The following is a 15,586-nucleotide window of genomic DNA, read 5'->3' on the forward strand; positions in this document are numbered from 1 at the left end:
TAGGAAAGTGCAGCGCCTTCTGGGGCTGACAACCTGAACAGAACTTAAGCGGCACCTCTTGGGCGGCAACAGAGGGGTAAAAGCAGCGTCTCCTGCTGCTGGACCCCTTCTCCACTCGAAACCACAGCTAGGAGGGCTGAGGCTTCTTCCTCCTGGGCGTCGGGTCCCGGGGGGCCGAGGGTGGGCCTGTGCTCCAGGCCGACTGGCGTGGAGCTCGGGCCGGAGGATGTGCTCTCGCTGGCGGCGCACCCACTTCAGCAGTGGGCGCCGATCTCTTGCCAGTCGGCAGAGGAGCGGCGGGCCTGTGAGAGCTAGCTGCGGGCTTGGGCTTCGGCTGGCGTCTGGGGATGATGTCGCGCAGAGCTTCCGTCCTGCTTCTTCCTCAGATCGAATCTAGCCTGAATGGCTTCAAGTGAATGTCCGAATAACCCAGCCACAGACACTGGTGCGTCCCAGATATACAGCTCTGTCCCTATCCGGGACGTCAGAGAGGGTCAGCCACAGGTGCCTCTGCGCCACTACTGTCGAAGCCATCCCTCTGCCCAGGGAGGCGCTGCACAGCGAGATGCACGGAGGATGTAATCTGTGGCGACTCTGACCTCGTTAAGAAGAGGTGCCAAAGGGCTGTCATCAGGAACCAGCGATCCGAGCTCCGCCAGGCACATTGCCTGGTACGCGTCTGGAGCATGGTGGCGGAGCTCATGGCGCGAGCAGTGCCGCCTGAGCCCGATAAATCTTCTCCAGCTGCGACGCAGAGAATCTGCAGTGCTTGGGCGGCAGAGTTGCGGGGCCGTCGACACCATGGTTATGGGGCGGGGCCAGATAAGCAGCCAGAGACGGCTCCATAGGGGTGGGTTAGCTAAGCCAGCCCCTCGGCGCCGTCCAAATCCATGTACTGTCCATAGCCGGGCACAGTGGCTGGGTAGACAGAGGTTTGTCCCATGATGCTGTTAGCTCGCAGAGAAAGTCTGGGAACATGGGAAGGCAGTTTTTGGCCGTTGCGGGCTCCGTGGGAGGAAAAAACCCGCGAACCGCGACGGCTTCTGAGCTGGCGGAGGAGAGGGCCAGTCCACCTGCAGCTTCTCAGCAGCGCGGCGAAACAGGGAAAAAAGAGAGGTGTCATCGTGGCCGACCAGCGCAGCAGCGGCGGCACATTGGGCCGACAATGAGCTCTCCTGCTCATCCTCCGACAAACCATGGATGTCCAGGCCGATGTCCAGCACGTCATCGTCTTCCTGGGGAGCGCTGGCGGGCTTCAACCCAGGCTGAAGCCCGTCAGCGCTCCTGCATGGTTCCGGCTCGTCATCGGCTAACCCGTCAACATATTCCATGTGGTCAGCCCAGCTAATTGCGGGGACATCGACCGGAAAATCCTCGTCTTCGGACTCGGACGAAGCCGGGGCTCCAGACTCGGAAAGGAGAGGGTCATGCCGTGCGACAGCCGAGCATCCCAGCACTTTTTCCACAAACGTCACCCGTCTTTCCAGGGTCGAGCGCCGGAGCTGGCGACAAAACGCACAGGCTTCGGGCTCCGTCAACGCTCTCCTAGCGTGGACGATCCCCAGGCAGATAGGGCAGGCATCGTGCTGGTCGCTGTCGTGCAAACAGAAACCACATCCCTGAGGACAGGGGCGAACCGAAGATTTCTGCTTTGCTCGCTTCGGTTTGGAGTCCATTCCAAAACGCAAAGCGAAACGCTGCACAGGAAAAACTTGAAATTAGCGCTCCGCGGGCAGCCTACACACCAACTGGGCGGTGGAGGCTAACACCAACAGGGGCAGTTAAGCTAAGTTCAAGTCGGCAGACAACGGAGCTAACTAGCAGCAGCTAGCTAGCCCAACTCAGCAGAGGTGTTCTCAGCGAGGTGAAGAGCGTAAGAACTGAGGGATGACTGTGATGACAGCGGCTATATGTGCAGGCGGGGCCGTGCGCGTGTCATCACACGTCATCTGCCTTAAAGGCGTGAATAAAGGTTTCTTCAGCCAGGACACGCGAGGGCGTGATATCCCATACTTATGTGTTGTACCGAGTGAATCGACTGAAAGGGAACACACTCTCCGACCTGGCTCCGTGGTGAAGAGCAGGCGACTCGAAACGCGAACCGTGCAGCGCCCGGTGACCAAGGTGTTAGCTTGCTCGCGTGGACAGTTAAGCTAGCACTCACGTTCACAGTCAGGAGAGATGAGGTTTCTAAGAAGCGAGAAGAGGAAATTGAATGACGGGTGACGCTGCGTCACAACCTTTTATAGGGAGGAGGGTGGCCTCCCTGGCGCAGGGCGTCACGACTGCCAGCCAATACTGGCTGGAGTAATGATATAGAGGCTTCTGAGGACAACGCTGAGAGAGCGTTCCCCATAGTGAGACACCGAAACGAATGTTTGAAAGAGAACTGTTTTATTGCTAACTACATTGCTGTGTGTATTATTGCTGAAGTCCTAAATGATCACCTTTAAAGTGTTTGTGCTAATAACATCAAGTCAGACAGGCATGGAGAACAGCACTGACTGTTTAAGTAGTTTAATGTGTCGGTGGCGATAAACACATTTTGAATGAAAGCCGGGGAACTTCTTCTATTCTTTGTGACCATATGGATCACTCATATTACCATTATTTTCGTTTAAACGTCATTGATTGCGTTTACACTGCAATCTGCCTTTGGTGGCTTTTTTGCAGCAACTGTAACGTTCACTAGTAGAACTGACACACAAAACACAAAACGACTACACTACACACTAACTACACAAGACAACACACTAACTTGAGACTCCAAACACGATAAACGTCACAAATCTCTCACGTATCAAAACTCTCTCTCTTTATCGCTCTCTCTCTTTCCTCTCTTCCCAACAACCAAATGCCACATGTTGCCGTATCATTTTTTGACTGGTCGACATGGTACATTTTCCCACCAATAGGGAAGGAGTGTTTTTCTTTTTCACTCACAAGCAAAGCGTGTTTGCTAGCGCTCTCCTTAGAAAACACAGTTTTTACCGTTTCTTCCCGGAGTAAACGCCACTGTTGTATTCAGACCCCCCCCAAAAAAACAAAAAAACATCGGTTTTACGTGGCCTATCAACACAATTTAAAAACTGGTATACAGTTTGAAGTCCGCACGTTCGACCCAAGTTGAAATGGAGACTCTGGGTCCGTCGACCCCAGAGGGTTAATCAGAAAGCCTTAAGTTAGCTAGTTATGTATCGGGCTAATGTTTAAAGCTTTCACTTGAGTAAATTACTCATATTACTGCTAAGTAATGTTGGCTAAGTTCACAGCATATTCCGTAATAGCGCTGCCATACTGCATCACACTCAGTGCATTTCAATCATTTCTCCAGCGAGTTTGATAGCTAGCAAAATAATAATCTTTTTTTTTTTTTTTAAAATAGCATGTGTAACGTACGCGTCGCGTACTGGAAAATTATTTACTAGGACTCACCTATCATGCGACCAGAGAGCGCAAACTCCACCATTGTTGTTTTCCATCATTAAAAACATTAAAAGCATTAAAACAGCAACCTACAGGTATGTTAGCGCACTCATCCCCAACGTCCGAGGGAGGGGCGGGGTCACATATTAAAACAGACGCAAGGCAGCCCAGGCGGGGAAATTTTGCTTTTGCTTTTTGTGACTCATTTTATTTCTCTATCTGATAAGAAAACAATTCAATCAGATAGCTATTTATTGTGAATGAAATACAGTTACATTTTCAAGCACTTTTAAGCACCACATCTGAAATTCAAGCACTTTCCCAACCTTGAAAAGAGGACATTAGAATTCAAGCACTTTCCAGGATTTCAAGCACCCGTACGAACCCTGATTAACATTCTTCCACATGTATTACACAAAAAAACAAACAAATTAGCATGTGGCAACACAGTTGGATAATCTGAGGCCCTTCAGCTGCAGATTTTCATTTCGTTTGCCAGATGTGTACTCGTGTTACTCTCCCAGAGGAAACGTGTTTGTATCACCAGGCATTTCATTTCCCACCATGAGCTAATGCAGCCACACAGGGGTCCAAATCTTATTCAAGTCTGAGATAAGCACCTTCAATCCATAACATCATTCTTCTTGGGACAAATGTTATTCTCACTATTTAAGTTTATGGGGTTTCTCATTATTGATATCTCCAAATTAAGTTGCACATATTTGCAATCTGCAGCATAATTCTCACAACCCACAACTCCTATTTGATGATATCTTTAATTCTAATCATAATCAAAATCAGGTGGATATCTTCTGACTTTGACTCTGCTTAGTTGAAATGTAATTAATTATTTGAAAAAGGCACCAGCTGTGACCCCGGGTTCCTTTGGGAAATTAAAAAACAGACCACTGAATATTAATATTGAGATTTTTGCCAAGAGTGTTTTGAAAGGATCTTGAGAATGTGTACCTATAACAAGCATTACAGCTCTGGGGATTGTGAAATTCACAACTAAACTGAAATTTGGTCAATCCTGATGTTTTGGGGGGGTTTTTTTGTTTTTTTTTTTAAGAAAACTGTGGATCACACTTATAAACTTAATCACTGTAAAGTTGATACGGCGGATCAACTTGTTGTTGAACATTTTGACGCCTCATACTAATCAGTCAATTCACTCAATTTATTTGAATTGAATAGTGTGTGAATAGTCTATTTGCAAAAACTGTACCAACTAATGCAAAAAATACATAATCAAATTGCAAATTTCAGATGCACCATACCTGTACCAGTTGGATAAGTGTAGTTAGTATGGCACACCGAAGCATGTTGTGTTCTTCAGATTGCTTCCAGAGCAGAGGCAGGTATTGAACTAGACAGCCTACATAGGGCCGTATCTGAAAAGGAATCACATTAGATGGCAAATAAGAAGCACAGAAAATGCTCTGCAACTTAAGTTGCAGGTTTCACAACCGTTGTAACTCATGTTCAATTCACATCAGGCTCCTGTGGATTTGCAGAAATTAAAAGTCTCATTCGGGAGCAGAAAATGGGACAATGGTGAATTCTGATTCGCTGCTGTCTCAACAAAGTGTTATGCATATTTACTGCATGCCCAAACAAACTTGGAGACTACTCAGGCATATTTTCTCTCAAAATGTTCTTAATATTGTATATAAACTTGGCATAAGAAAAACAAACAGCCATCCAATAAGAAAGTTTTTTTTTTTGGGGGTTGTTTAAGTGAGAAATTGAGATCCCTTTCCTTTTATCCTCCCTGGCCTCCCTAGAAGCCCAAATCAGTCACTTCAAAACACATTTCAGAGGAAAGGCTGAGTAAATAAAATACTAGACAGGTAGGTGAAAATTCATAATATTTTTTTTCTTTTAAGTCTGTTTGTCAGCAATGTGAAAATTAAATGTGTCAACTTCATAATCTGCAAAAGCTCTTATGGAAGCTAATTTTGTTGACAGTGTCTGTAGCTCCACAGCAGCTAAGGCATTACATTTTACCAAACTATAGAGGATATGACACATGCACAGTTCATGCAAAAAACTTGACACATTTTTATGTGTCTCCGAATTCCATTATTATCCTCCTTTACAAAACACTGTTCTAATACCAAAATGGTATCATATCCATTTCCGTTCTTAGTTTACATCAAATCTTTTGTTTAAATAGTGTAAATATCTGGGTAGTTAGACACTAAGTGGATGCCATCACTCTCATTCCTGTGTGAAATTACAAAATGTGACGGCACACTGTGCAATTTAGGTGCAGTTACTTTGCAACCAGCCAACTCCAGGACATTTGAGTATGGCACTGAATTAACAACTACAGAAAGTATTCTGCTTTTTCTTGTACTGACTTGTGCTAGCCCTTTCTATTCCCTATAGTGGCTATGTGGCCAAGCTGCAGACCCCACACTGGGATTTTTTGCTCGATTACACCTTTATGAGGAGCCACCTAGGAGCAGAGAGAACAGTAAAAGAAAGGAAGAAAGAAAGAAAGAAAGAAATGCTGTGGAGCCTTGAGGAGAAAGATAAAAAGTGAGAAAAACAGACCCACAAAACCACCCTAGGATGACATTTGTGAGACTGACAGCATAAAAAGTAGCTAAATCTCATATCTGTCATCATGTTCATTTCAACTCAAGCCATATTCGTGGTTTCATTGCCTAGTTCCTCAACTGCTGCCACTCTTTGTGGGTTAGAATATTAATGGGACTTCCAGTGACACTAGAAGTTTAGCCAGAACCAGTGACTGGGGGAAGACTTAACCAGATTGACAGTTTGCTAGGCTAAAAGCCATTTTTGTGACAGATTTAAGTCAAGGAATTATTTAAGGGATGGCACTTAAAATGGATCTGAATAGAACGTAGGGGGGTCAAAAGGAAAGTCATTTTTTTCAGGGCTGGCAGTTAAATGGATTAGAACAACTTAATGGATGCTCAAAAAATCTAATCCATATGGTTACAAAAGCACTGCAGTGGCAGAGGGGAGACTGTATCTTCATTGTAAATGAGAGCAGACATCAGAAGAAGCGCTGCTTGAGGCTTTGTGATTTACAAAGAATCAAGATTTGGGCTTTATCTTTTAAGACAGATGGCCGTTTTACCTTGGTGGTGTGGGTATAACACAAGGTGACTGGTGATTTGTATCTGTGATTTGATGTTTTTAACAGCTTCACATGTCCCCTGCAGAGTCCAAGTCAATAAGTACAATTTGTGGAGTTACACTTCAAAGAGCACTGCCAGAATACATCTTTTCAGATGTCTAACACAAGGGCTCCTTCAAAGACACTTTGGAGTTTGCCTCAACTTTTCATACCATAAATGTCATTGTGCAGTAATATAAATATGCATATTACTTAAGGAAAACTTCTATCTGATATCAAACATCTTACCTGGATGCCTACTCTCTCGATGACGCAGGAGATGACATGGAGCACCTGCATTTTAGTGTCGCACTCTGTTACCTGCTGCAACAACTGGAAGAGCAGCCCAAAGATGGACTCAAGATACTAAACAGGGAGACAGAATTTAAATGTCAGACATAAATACTGATGTCTAAAAAACTTTTTTGGGGTGTGTTTAAACTTGAATTTCAGAAACTTGTACTCACTGGAAGGAATTGTTCTGTCCGGAACTCAAAGTCATCGACAGGTGATCATGAGTTAAAGAAGAAGTCAAACTTTAGGTTAGACAGACGTTAAAGCAATTCACCAAGACACACTCAAACATTGTACATTTGCTTTTGCAAGGACGCAGTCAGTTTACAATAACACTCAAAAGAATGATATATTCATGTGCTGCTGAAGTTAACTACCCTTATTTTCAAATAGGCCTATCAAAAGGATATTGAGTTTAAGAGTTGTAGCCGTCTCAATTCGCACCTATAAGAGGGAAAAAAAAAAAAGAAAAAAAACATGGATCAGAAGGTATTAAGCATTACATTGTCCGTCTAAACCGATACAAACAAATTCACATCGGGAGAGAAAAAATAGCAACCATAAACCTTAAGTAAAACAACTTTTCAGAAATAAACAAAGCTAGTTTGCAAGGCACCAAGTTAGCCTAATAAAGGCCATCAAATGCTCGAAGTGGCTGCTCAGCTTTCTGTATCACAGCAGCATAATCTGGCAATGAGAGTATGTTGGCAGAAGGTTAAAGGTTAGAGACAACTTAGGGGCAAAAAAAACTTAAATGCCACTCTACTAACATATCTCAAGCTTTAAATTCACATGCCTGTTTTGGTATATTCCGGTAAGATAACCCAGAACAGTCATAAGTCATCATCCATCTAATGATCTGTTACAACTCTCAGGTTATTGCCTGTAAACTGACAAATGTGAACTTGAGCGCAATTTGGGTGAAGAACCCTTAGGTGATCAGTGTGTGCAAATGGGCTTAAACTCTGTCACTGTAGGAGGAACAGAAAATCTTGTGAATTATGGATAGACTGTGGACACATGAGCATGGCATAAACTTATTGGTCCTTTGGCCAGATTTGCTAACCCGGATCTAAGAAATTCTTTTATGACAACAAATCAATAGGTGTGATTTTGACTGTTTTGTATCGTTTTTAGTCTGCAAACATTTTTGCAAGGTCTGTATAGCAAATTTCCCCGAAAAGGTGCTTAAGTTGCATTTTCCCTTCAACGATAATACAAATGGGGTTTCAAATTTGGATCACAGATCATTTCATATTCATAAACTGACTGGAAAACTTAATTGGGCTCTCTGTCTTTCTGTTTGTGTTGTACAACACACACAAAAAAATGTCTTTATGAAATATGAAGCACCCCATGGCTCTAATCTTGACCCTCAGATTTTCTCTCAATACTTCTTATCTTGACATATATACTATAGACAGTTTCACAAGCATTACCATCATCATTTATGCACATAACACAATCGTTTTCAAACAACACAAGTGCAGAGTTAAATAGGCTTCTTTGATTTATAGAGTTATTCTGTTAGGGTAAAGCCAGAAAACTGCAGAAATCAAAATTTTAATAAACAAGATTTGTGTTCTCCATTCTTATGACACACACGCACAGGTATATTCTATGCTTCCACCATATCAGTCATGTCATAACTTATCCTCCTTATTTTCATGCATATTTTTACATGTATAAAATACTGCCAAATCCAATTAAGTGTATTATTGTTCTGTTTTTTAAAAAGGACAATAGTAGAAAGAAAAGGCGTTTGCATTTCACTTTTCAATTCAGAAATCACAAATGTCAATATTTCTGACCGAATATCTTTAAAATCCTGAGCCATTTTTACTGAAGTTGTTGGTCTCAGTTTACTCTGCCTCATCATATCATGCCAAGTCAAGGTTTTGGAATTACTGGCACCAAACCAGTGGTATGATCACACTCACACTGGCACATTTTCCTCAATTATTAATTGACTTACTCAAATAAGCAGCATAACAACTTCTCCAGCTTGTGGTGTTTATACTTTTCTAACACTATGAACAGCTCATGTTTCTGAAGCACAAAAAATAAACTGATTTTCATATTATTTTTGATTTTTTTAAAAATGACATGACTGCAATAACTGTAAGTAAGCATAATCTAAGGTCTGCATCTCTTTGGTAATTAACTTACAACTCACACATTGATACATTAAGCAGCAGCTTAGTCAATAAAATATAAGCTGTATGATATTTGTCCACTAAACAGTTATGATACATTTGACCATTTTAAATGAATACAATTATTTGTATAACAATAATAATATGGGCTAACAATATTATAAATCCATAGACAAGAATTTTAAGCATCTGTTCTATGCTGAAAATACAGGTGACGAACAAAACAAATGGAAAAAGTACATTAACAAAAGATAAATCTGAAATTCAGACAGTCTGGTTTAGACACGAAGAAAAAAAAAAACATAGCCCTTCTGTCTGCATGTTCATAAAATACTGAATATGGTTTTAATAATTCCGCATACATTAACAAGCAACAAAAGGAGTATGTTGATGAAGTGGGCCCTGCAAGTGCCATCAGCACTGGCCTTGTTGGCAATTGGAATACTTATGAGTGAAACTACATTCTAATTCAACAAAGCACAGAGAAAAAACATGGGTTAAAAGATGGAGATAAAATACTCAGATGGGTCTTATACAAATGCATACGTATTGTCCGACACTGATTCAGTCACATGAAACATTCACTTTAAAATGTTACTGATGTTCAAAATATCTGAGAGGTTAAGAAGCCAAAAAGGAAAAAAAAATTAAAATCATCAGATTTATGCCAACTATAAAAGTCACTGAATGTCTAACCAGGGAAAACTTACATTTAACCAACTCAGTGAATCTGACTAAGATAAAAGTAACGTGAAAAAGCAATACCAAATCCAAAACAATTATCTGGAGTAAAATGATAATGAGCATCATCTAAGAAACCTGCATGCATATTAAGTAACACAAATGCATATCCTCTTCTGGAAAATATTTCAGCTAGTGCTCACTGATAAATTGTAAGTGTTAACTTAAAAAAATGTAATATGAATAGTGCTGGCAGATAAGCAACAACCATTTCCACAATTTGTAGTTACTGATGAGTTAAGTTGTTTTATAATACATGAGGAAAAAAACAAATTAATGATTATTGTTCACATAAATACATGTATGTGTGTGTATATGTAAAAGCTTAAGGAGTTAAAAGCTTAAACTCACCACAAGACTATTTTTAACCTTTACTAAGATTCTGTGAGTAAACAAACAAGAATGCTGCTGCAAGAGCAAAAACTAGAACACCTTGAAGGAAATGAGAAGATAAAAAAAAAAACTGTCACAATCCAAGTAACACGCATCTGTGATCTGTGATTTAGCTCATGAATGCCACTGATGGATGCTAATAAAGTGTGTGCATGGATGGCTATCTCACATATAAAGCTCCCAGAGTATGCAACACAACCACAGAAGTCTGCGTATACTGTAAAAATTTACATTTCTCAGAAGGAAAGCAATTACAGATATATTTGCATCTTGAATAACTAACCATGTTAAACCAGTTGTAAATACATTAACATAACTGTTGGATTATACATGCAATTTACAGTGCAAACAGCAAACCAAATACATACTAGACTCCAATTAGACACAGACCACTTCCTGTAGAAGAAAACACCCTTATTAATGATACTCTCTTTTTTTAGCCAATAAGCAATTAACTTGAAATGATTAGCATCTCGAAGCTATTTAAGAGAGCATGCTTGTGATAATCAAAATGTTAATCTGATCAAGACACCAAGGGCCAGTGCTTTATCACCTTTTCTAACAGTAAATGGCGCCATAAATTACAAAAAAGCTCATCATATTGTATTCAGTACAATGACTGAGGCCAATAACTCATCGGGAAAGTGTTACAGGTCACAGATCATGTTGTTTTTACCATAGACTTCTGCACAATTAGACTTCTTTATGCAACCAAATGAGCTTCCTTTTTCCATAACAATGAAGAGTTTGCTGCATTGCAGCATGAGCTCCTACATCTATCTTTTAAATACAATGCGACTATGACAAGGCACTTCAGTCTAATTTTTGGACACAAGATGTCACAATTAATTAAGTGAATAACTTTCCATGTTAATAAGGACCACAGTGCAGCAGCAAGGATATTAACAACTTAGATTGTTTATAAGTCTAGAGGTTTGATTAACAATTCATTCAGGTAAAGACTTTCTAATTGGCCCAGACAGATACTGATCAGGAACTACACCATGATTAGTGAGCTGGTCAGTTATGTAAATGCAAGTTCGTATGAGGAAATGCCGCTGAAACTGCAACAGCATTGAAATTAATCCCTACTTTATATCACAAACAATTTACAAAGTCCATTTACCTACACAGGGTGTAAATAAGAGTAAAATAGATAATACTTGCATGTAACTAAATTTGCACATTAAGTGCGCATTTTTTAATGCAATAAAAACCATCTGTGCACAACATCTGGATCAAAGCAGCCAAACGTATATAAGGTAACACCACACGAATTATGATCAAAGTTCAGGCTGGACCTTTAAAAAGCAAAAATCATTAGTGATTTCAATTAGGCTAAATTTGATATAGTGGCGCTACACATTTAGACTACCTAAGAGGCAGAACAAGACAAGTCTGTTTGAACTATGAAATCCTGCCTTCAAGAAAACATTATCGAGTTATTTTTTTCCCCCCCTCCTGTTTTGCCAAGAATATCAGTATAGCAAATTTCCTTGATCTATCATGATATAATTTTGAGGCTCACTTCACTACAACTTGAATTTTGTTTTGGTAGAACAAAGACAAATCTGGAGCCAGCAGATTGTGCGAGTGTGAGCGGTGGGGAGTTGAAACTGTTACAACTGTTTTGATATTTGTTCTCCCCAAGACATCTGAGGGATTACAGCAGTGCTCATCACTTGGCATATCACTGTGAATGTCTAAGAAAACCACAAGCAAGCTCCCGGTTATACTCCTGACCAGATGCGCCTTTATTAGTCAAGAAGATTGCAGGCTTTTTGCATGGCATAGACTTCTGCTTGGTTATCTGGGTCATAGCTATAGACCCAACTCTCCCCACCATTGAATATTTGACATGGAAGTTGGGACTTTTGATGTAAAAACGAACTTGCAGAATTTGATATATCCTACACCCACCTCATAAAGCAAATTGTTAAGTACACACGTTTTTATTCTAAATTCTAACCTATAAAAATGACTGACAACTCCTGTTGCATGTACAGGAACGGACAGAAACACTCAGTTCCACAAAAAGTGAGCCCGTTTGAATGATATGTTCCAGATTTGTTCAGTGTCTGCTATTAGAATTGTATTTGAACCCTAAACAAACTTCTCTAAGAGCATTAATTAGTGTTTCACAACTTAATAGAAGGTTGTTGAAATTCAAATGCGCAGTACATTTTCCAGTCTACATACGGGCACAAATAAATCTCTGTTAATAGTGAGTAACTATCCTAACTAGCCACCTACTGGCAAAGAAAAGTCAGCCCTCTGCAATGAATTTTACCCAATATACATGAAATGTATTTTGTATTCAACATCATACCCCCACAACATGACAGATGATAACTGAGTGTCAGTTAGTGGACACAGAAAATGATATTTAACTGCTACCTCTTGAGTGAACTGATCCCTGATCACATTTCTGGCTGTTTGGAGATTAAGTATTAAAATCGTAACTTTAATTAAAATGTTATCATATTAGTGGATATAAATTATATTAAAAGAAAACAATCAAGTGCATGAGGCAGAAAGCATATCGAATGATTAATCTAATTTTAACTTAAGGTGAAACTCATTCCAAATTGGGGTTATGGATTTGTCAAGGCCACAGCTAAATAAAAATGTTAGTGGATAGTAAAGGAAACATAAGAAAAAATTGAAAAAATAAAATCAATAGTAAACAGTAAGTTGAGAAAAAGATGGAAAAATCTTGTCACAAACTGTGATTACATTTGGCTTTTTTATGTAGAAAGATGGCAGCACAGTGGCTGTGGTTTCACGCTATTAAGCAGAAAACTGTGTTTGTGTAGCCGACTGTGCACTTTCACTAACAGCCCATTTCAGTCATTATGAACTGAACAGGATTGGGGGGGGGGTTGTAAGAGAACCTGACACTTTCATCACCAAGCAGTTTTGAGGGGGGAAAAAAACAAACAAAAAACTGTATATGTAGCTGCCTTACCACCAAGTCGGGATCCTGCATGAGACTTAAGATGACCTCATAGAGTAAAGGTCGAAGGTCAGATTTGAACTTGACAGAAATCCACTGCCCTATTAGCCAGATGACTCGTCGACGAATCAACTTGTACCTGAAGGACAGAAGAAGACAAAGTAACTTTTAGCTGAAAACCTGACCAGATGACTACTCTGTGCTCTTCAATTATATCGTAATATGGAGAAATTAACCAGCTGGTGCTATAATCTTAGAACCATAATATGAATACACAGCAGTAGTTAGCAGACCATTAAAAACTGCTGGGCCTATTCAAATAATGAAATCTGCACTGTCATTGTTTAAGGCTTATTCAGAATTGCTTTTTGTTTTGTTTTTCTATTGTTGCCTCCTGTATGCTGGAGGCTATGGCACAATTTGTGCTCTCAGGTAAATATCACTGTCACTTTATTACACCCTACAGATAAGTCCAAACTTGGACTGTAAAGAACGTATTTGTTCAGACAGATTCTACTGTATGTGCATTTGTTTAGATGAATTCATATGAGCAAGAGACCGAAAGCCTGAGGGACAATGAATCTTGTGACTAATGACCAAGTAAGAGAATTGGCCTAGTTAGAAAACTAGAATACTTAAAAAAAAATAAAAAAATAAAAAATAAAAAAGTACTTGTGTGGAGTGGTTATGTGACAAAAGCAAGCTGCATGTCTAAATTGCAAGACACTACATGTTTGGAAGTTATTTTTCAGACAATTATGTTTGGCAAGCTCCTTTTGTATGTCTAAGGACCACCTTGACAGTAATGATAGGGACTGAAGGACAAGGGAAGAGACAGATGAGGATAGGGAGTGACACTCTTGTTGGCTTCCTGTCAAACATCCACAGGGAGGCAGAGATCATAGCCTGGGCCACCAGCCAGAAGATGCTAAACAACAGTATGACTCAGGAGGTGGAGATGGAAAAACAACCTTGCATGTGTGCATTAGAGTCGTGCTGATGGAGGATGATGTCAGGGATCGATGATGGTCAAAAGGTTAATAGTGAAAGCTCACCAGTCAAGGCTATTTTTTTCCAGTTTACCCACTGATGCAATAAATCGATAATATTATCATTGTTCGGAGATTCATAATAATTTTAAAAAAGCCAAGCTACAGTGTCCCACTTCCACATATAACCAATACCTGCAACACAGAGGGGGATGATATAGTAAAACCATAACTGCAAGTTATATTATATACATAACAGGGTACATATTATTGAGTGGATACACATGGATACCATAGTGGTATGATGCTCTGGCACCCAGCAGCGATGCCATCACTCACTGGAGATACCATGAGGGGCAACAGGACTGGACTATGAAGCAAATCGTCAGCTTTAGTGTGTATGCACAAAACAAGCTACAAGTCTTGATCTTAAAAAATGTATAGCAAGGTAAATTCCATCACAAATAACATTAAATTAAAGGCCTGCTGCAAAGGATCACATTTAGAAACTAAAGTGGTTAAAGTGGTTAAAGTGCTCAGCAGAACTGGAGCATCAAAGAAGAATGAACAATCCATCAACGACGTTTAAAGTAAAACAAAGTTAACCAGACAAACTGGATTTCCACAGGTTTTTTCGAGGCAATAACACATGATGGTTCCATAATGAGAAAGCAGGTATGCCAATGCCACTGGCAGTAAACAGGCAACTGGGAACATTCAACCAGCTCTCAATAAATCAAAATGCAAGCATCTCTGATCCAAAGAGAGAGTGACACTGCATGTAAATTATCCCATGATCATCTGTTATCATACTATCACTCACACAAGTTAAAATCTGTGGCTAAACTCTGAGAATATAGTACCTTTATCCTTTAGACTTGCACTGCTTTTCATTAATCTAACAAGATTTCAGCTTCATGTTTGAACCCTACTTACTTTCCACAAAAACCTTAATAACGGTCCCTTCGAATCTTGGCCCCAATAATATTTCCATATTGCTTTCAACTCTGGAATAAGTCTAAGGGCAAGCATTTAATTAACGAATAAGCACACATATGAGGCATCAACAGGCACATCCAAGAATCAACAGGCAATGGCATCAGCTTTAATTAAAGAGTCTGCCTGCATCCAAAACGAGGAACCAGCCAGAAAAATTGGCAATGTGGAAGGAGATGCATGATGCTCAGATCACAGACGTCAGGAAAGTTTAGAGACCACAGCAGCATTGCCACACAAAAATGAGACGGCATCTTGAGCCAAGATTGGTAAAGACAATTTTTAAAAATCTGCGAATGCTAATATGTATGCATTTTTTAATCTTTAATTCTGTGGCACAGGAATTTCGGCAGAGTTCAGGGCTGAATTTGAAGAGTTATGATTAACAGACAGAGAAGTAAAGTCCATGTAAGGAACACATTTCCTGATTTGGTGATGGTTTATCAATGTTTGATTTTTGGCAAGGATCTGTGCCGCACAA

At 40.3% G+C, this 15,586-nt stretch overlaps 1 protein-coding gene across 1 annotated transcript in view; it reads right to left on the reverse strand.

Moving 5' to 3' along the window:
* The window catches only part of ipo11 (importin 11), a 132,380-nt gene that overhangs the window by 60,557 nt on the left and 56,237 nt on the right, over window positions 1-15,586 (reverse strand). The window contains exons 16-20 of the mRNA XM_039620775.1: window positions 13,133-13,259; window positions 7,285-7,318; window positions 7,048-7,088; window positions 6,830-6,946; window positions 4,707-4,820 (exon numbers count right to left, since the gene is read on the reverse strand). Coding sequence (XP_039476709.1) covers window positions 4,707-4,820; window positions 6,830-6,946; window positions 7,048-7,088; window positions 7,285-7,318; window positions 13,133-13,259 — 433 coding nt within the window. The remainder of the gene's footprint in view (window positions 1-4,706; window positions 4,821-6,829; window positions 6,947-7,047; window positions 7,089-7,284; window positions 7,319-13,132; window positions 13,260-15,586) is intronic.

Source organism: Oreochromis aureus, linkage group 12, assembly GCF_013358895.1.
Source record: "Oreochromis aureus strain Israel breed Guangdong linkage group 12, ZZ_aureus, whole genome shotgun sequence".
NCBI classification, from domain to species: Eukaryota; Metazoa; Chordata; class Actinopteri; order Cichliformes; family Cichlidae; genus Oreochromis; species Oreochromis aureus.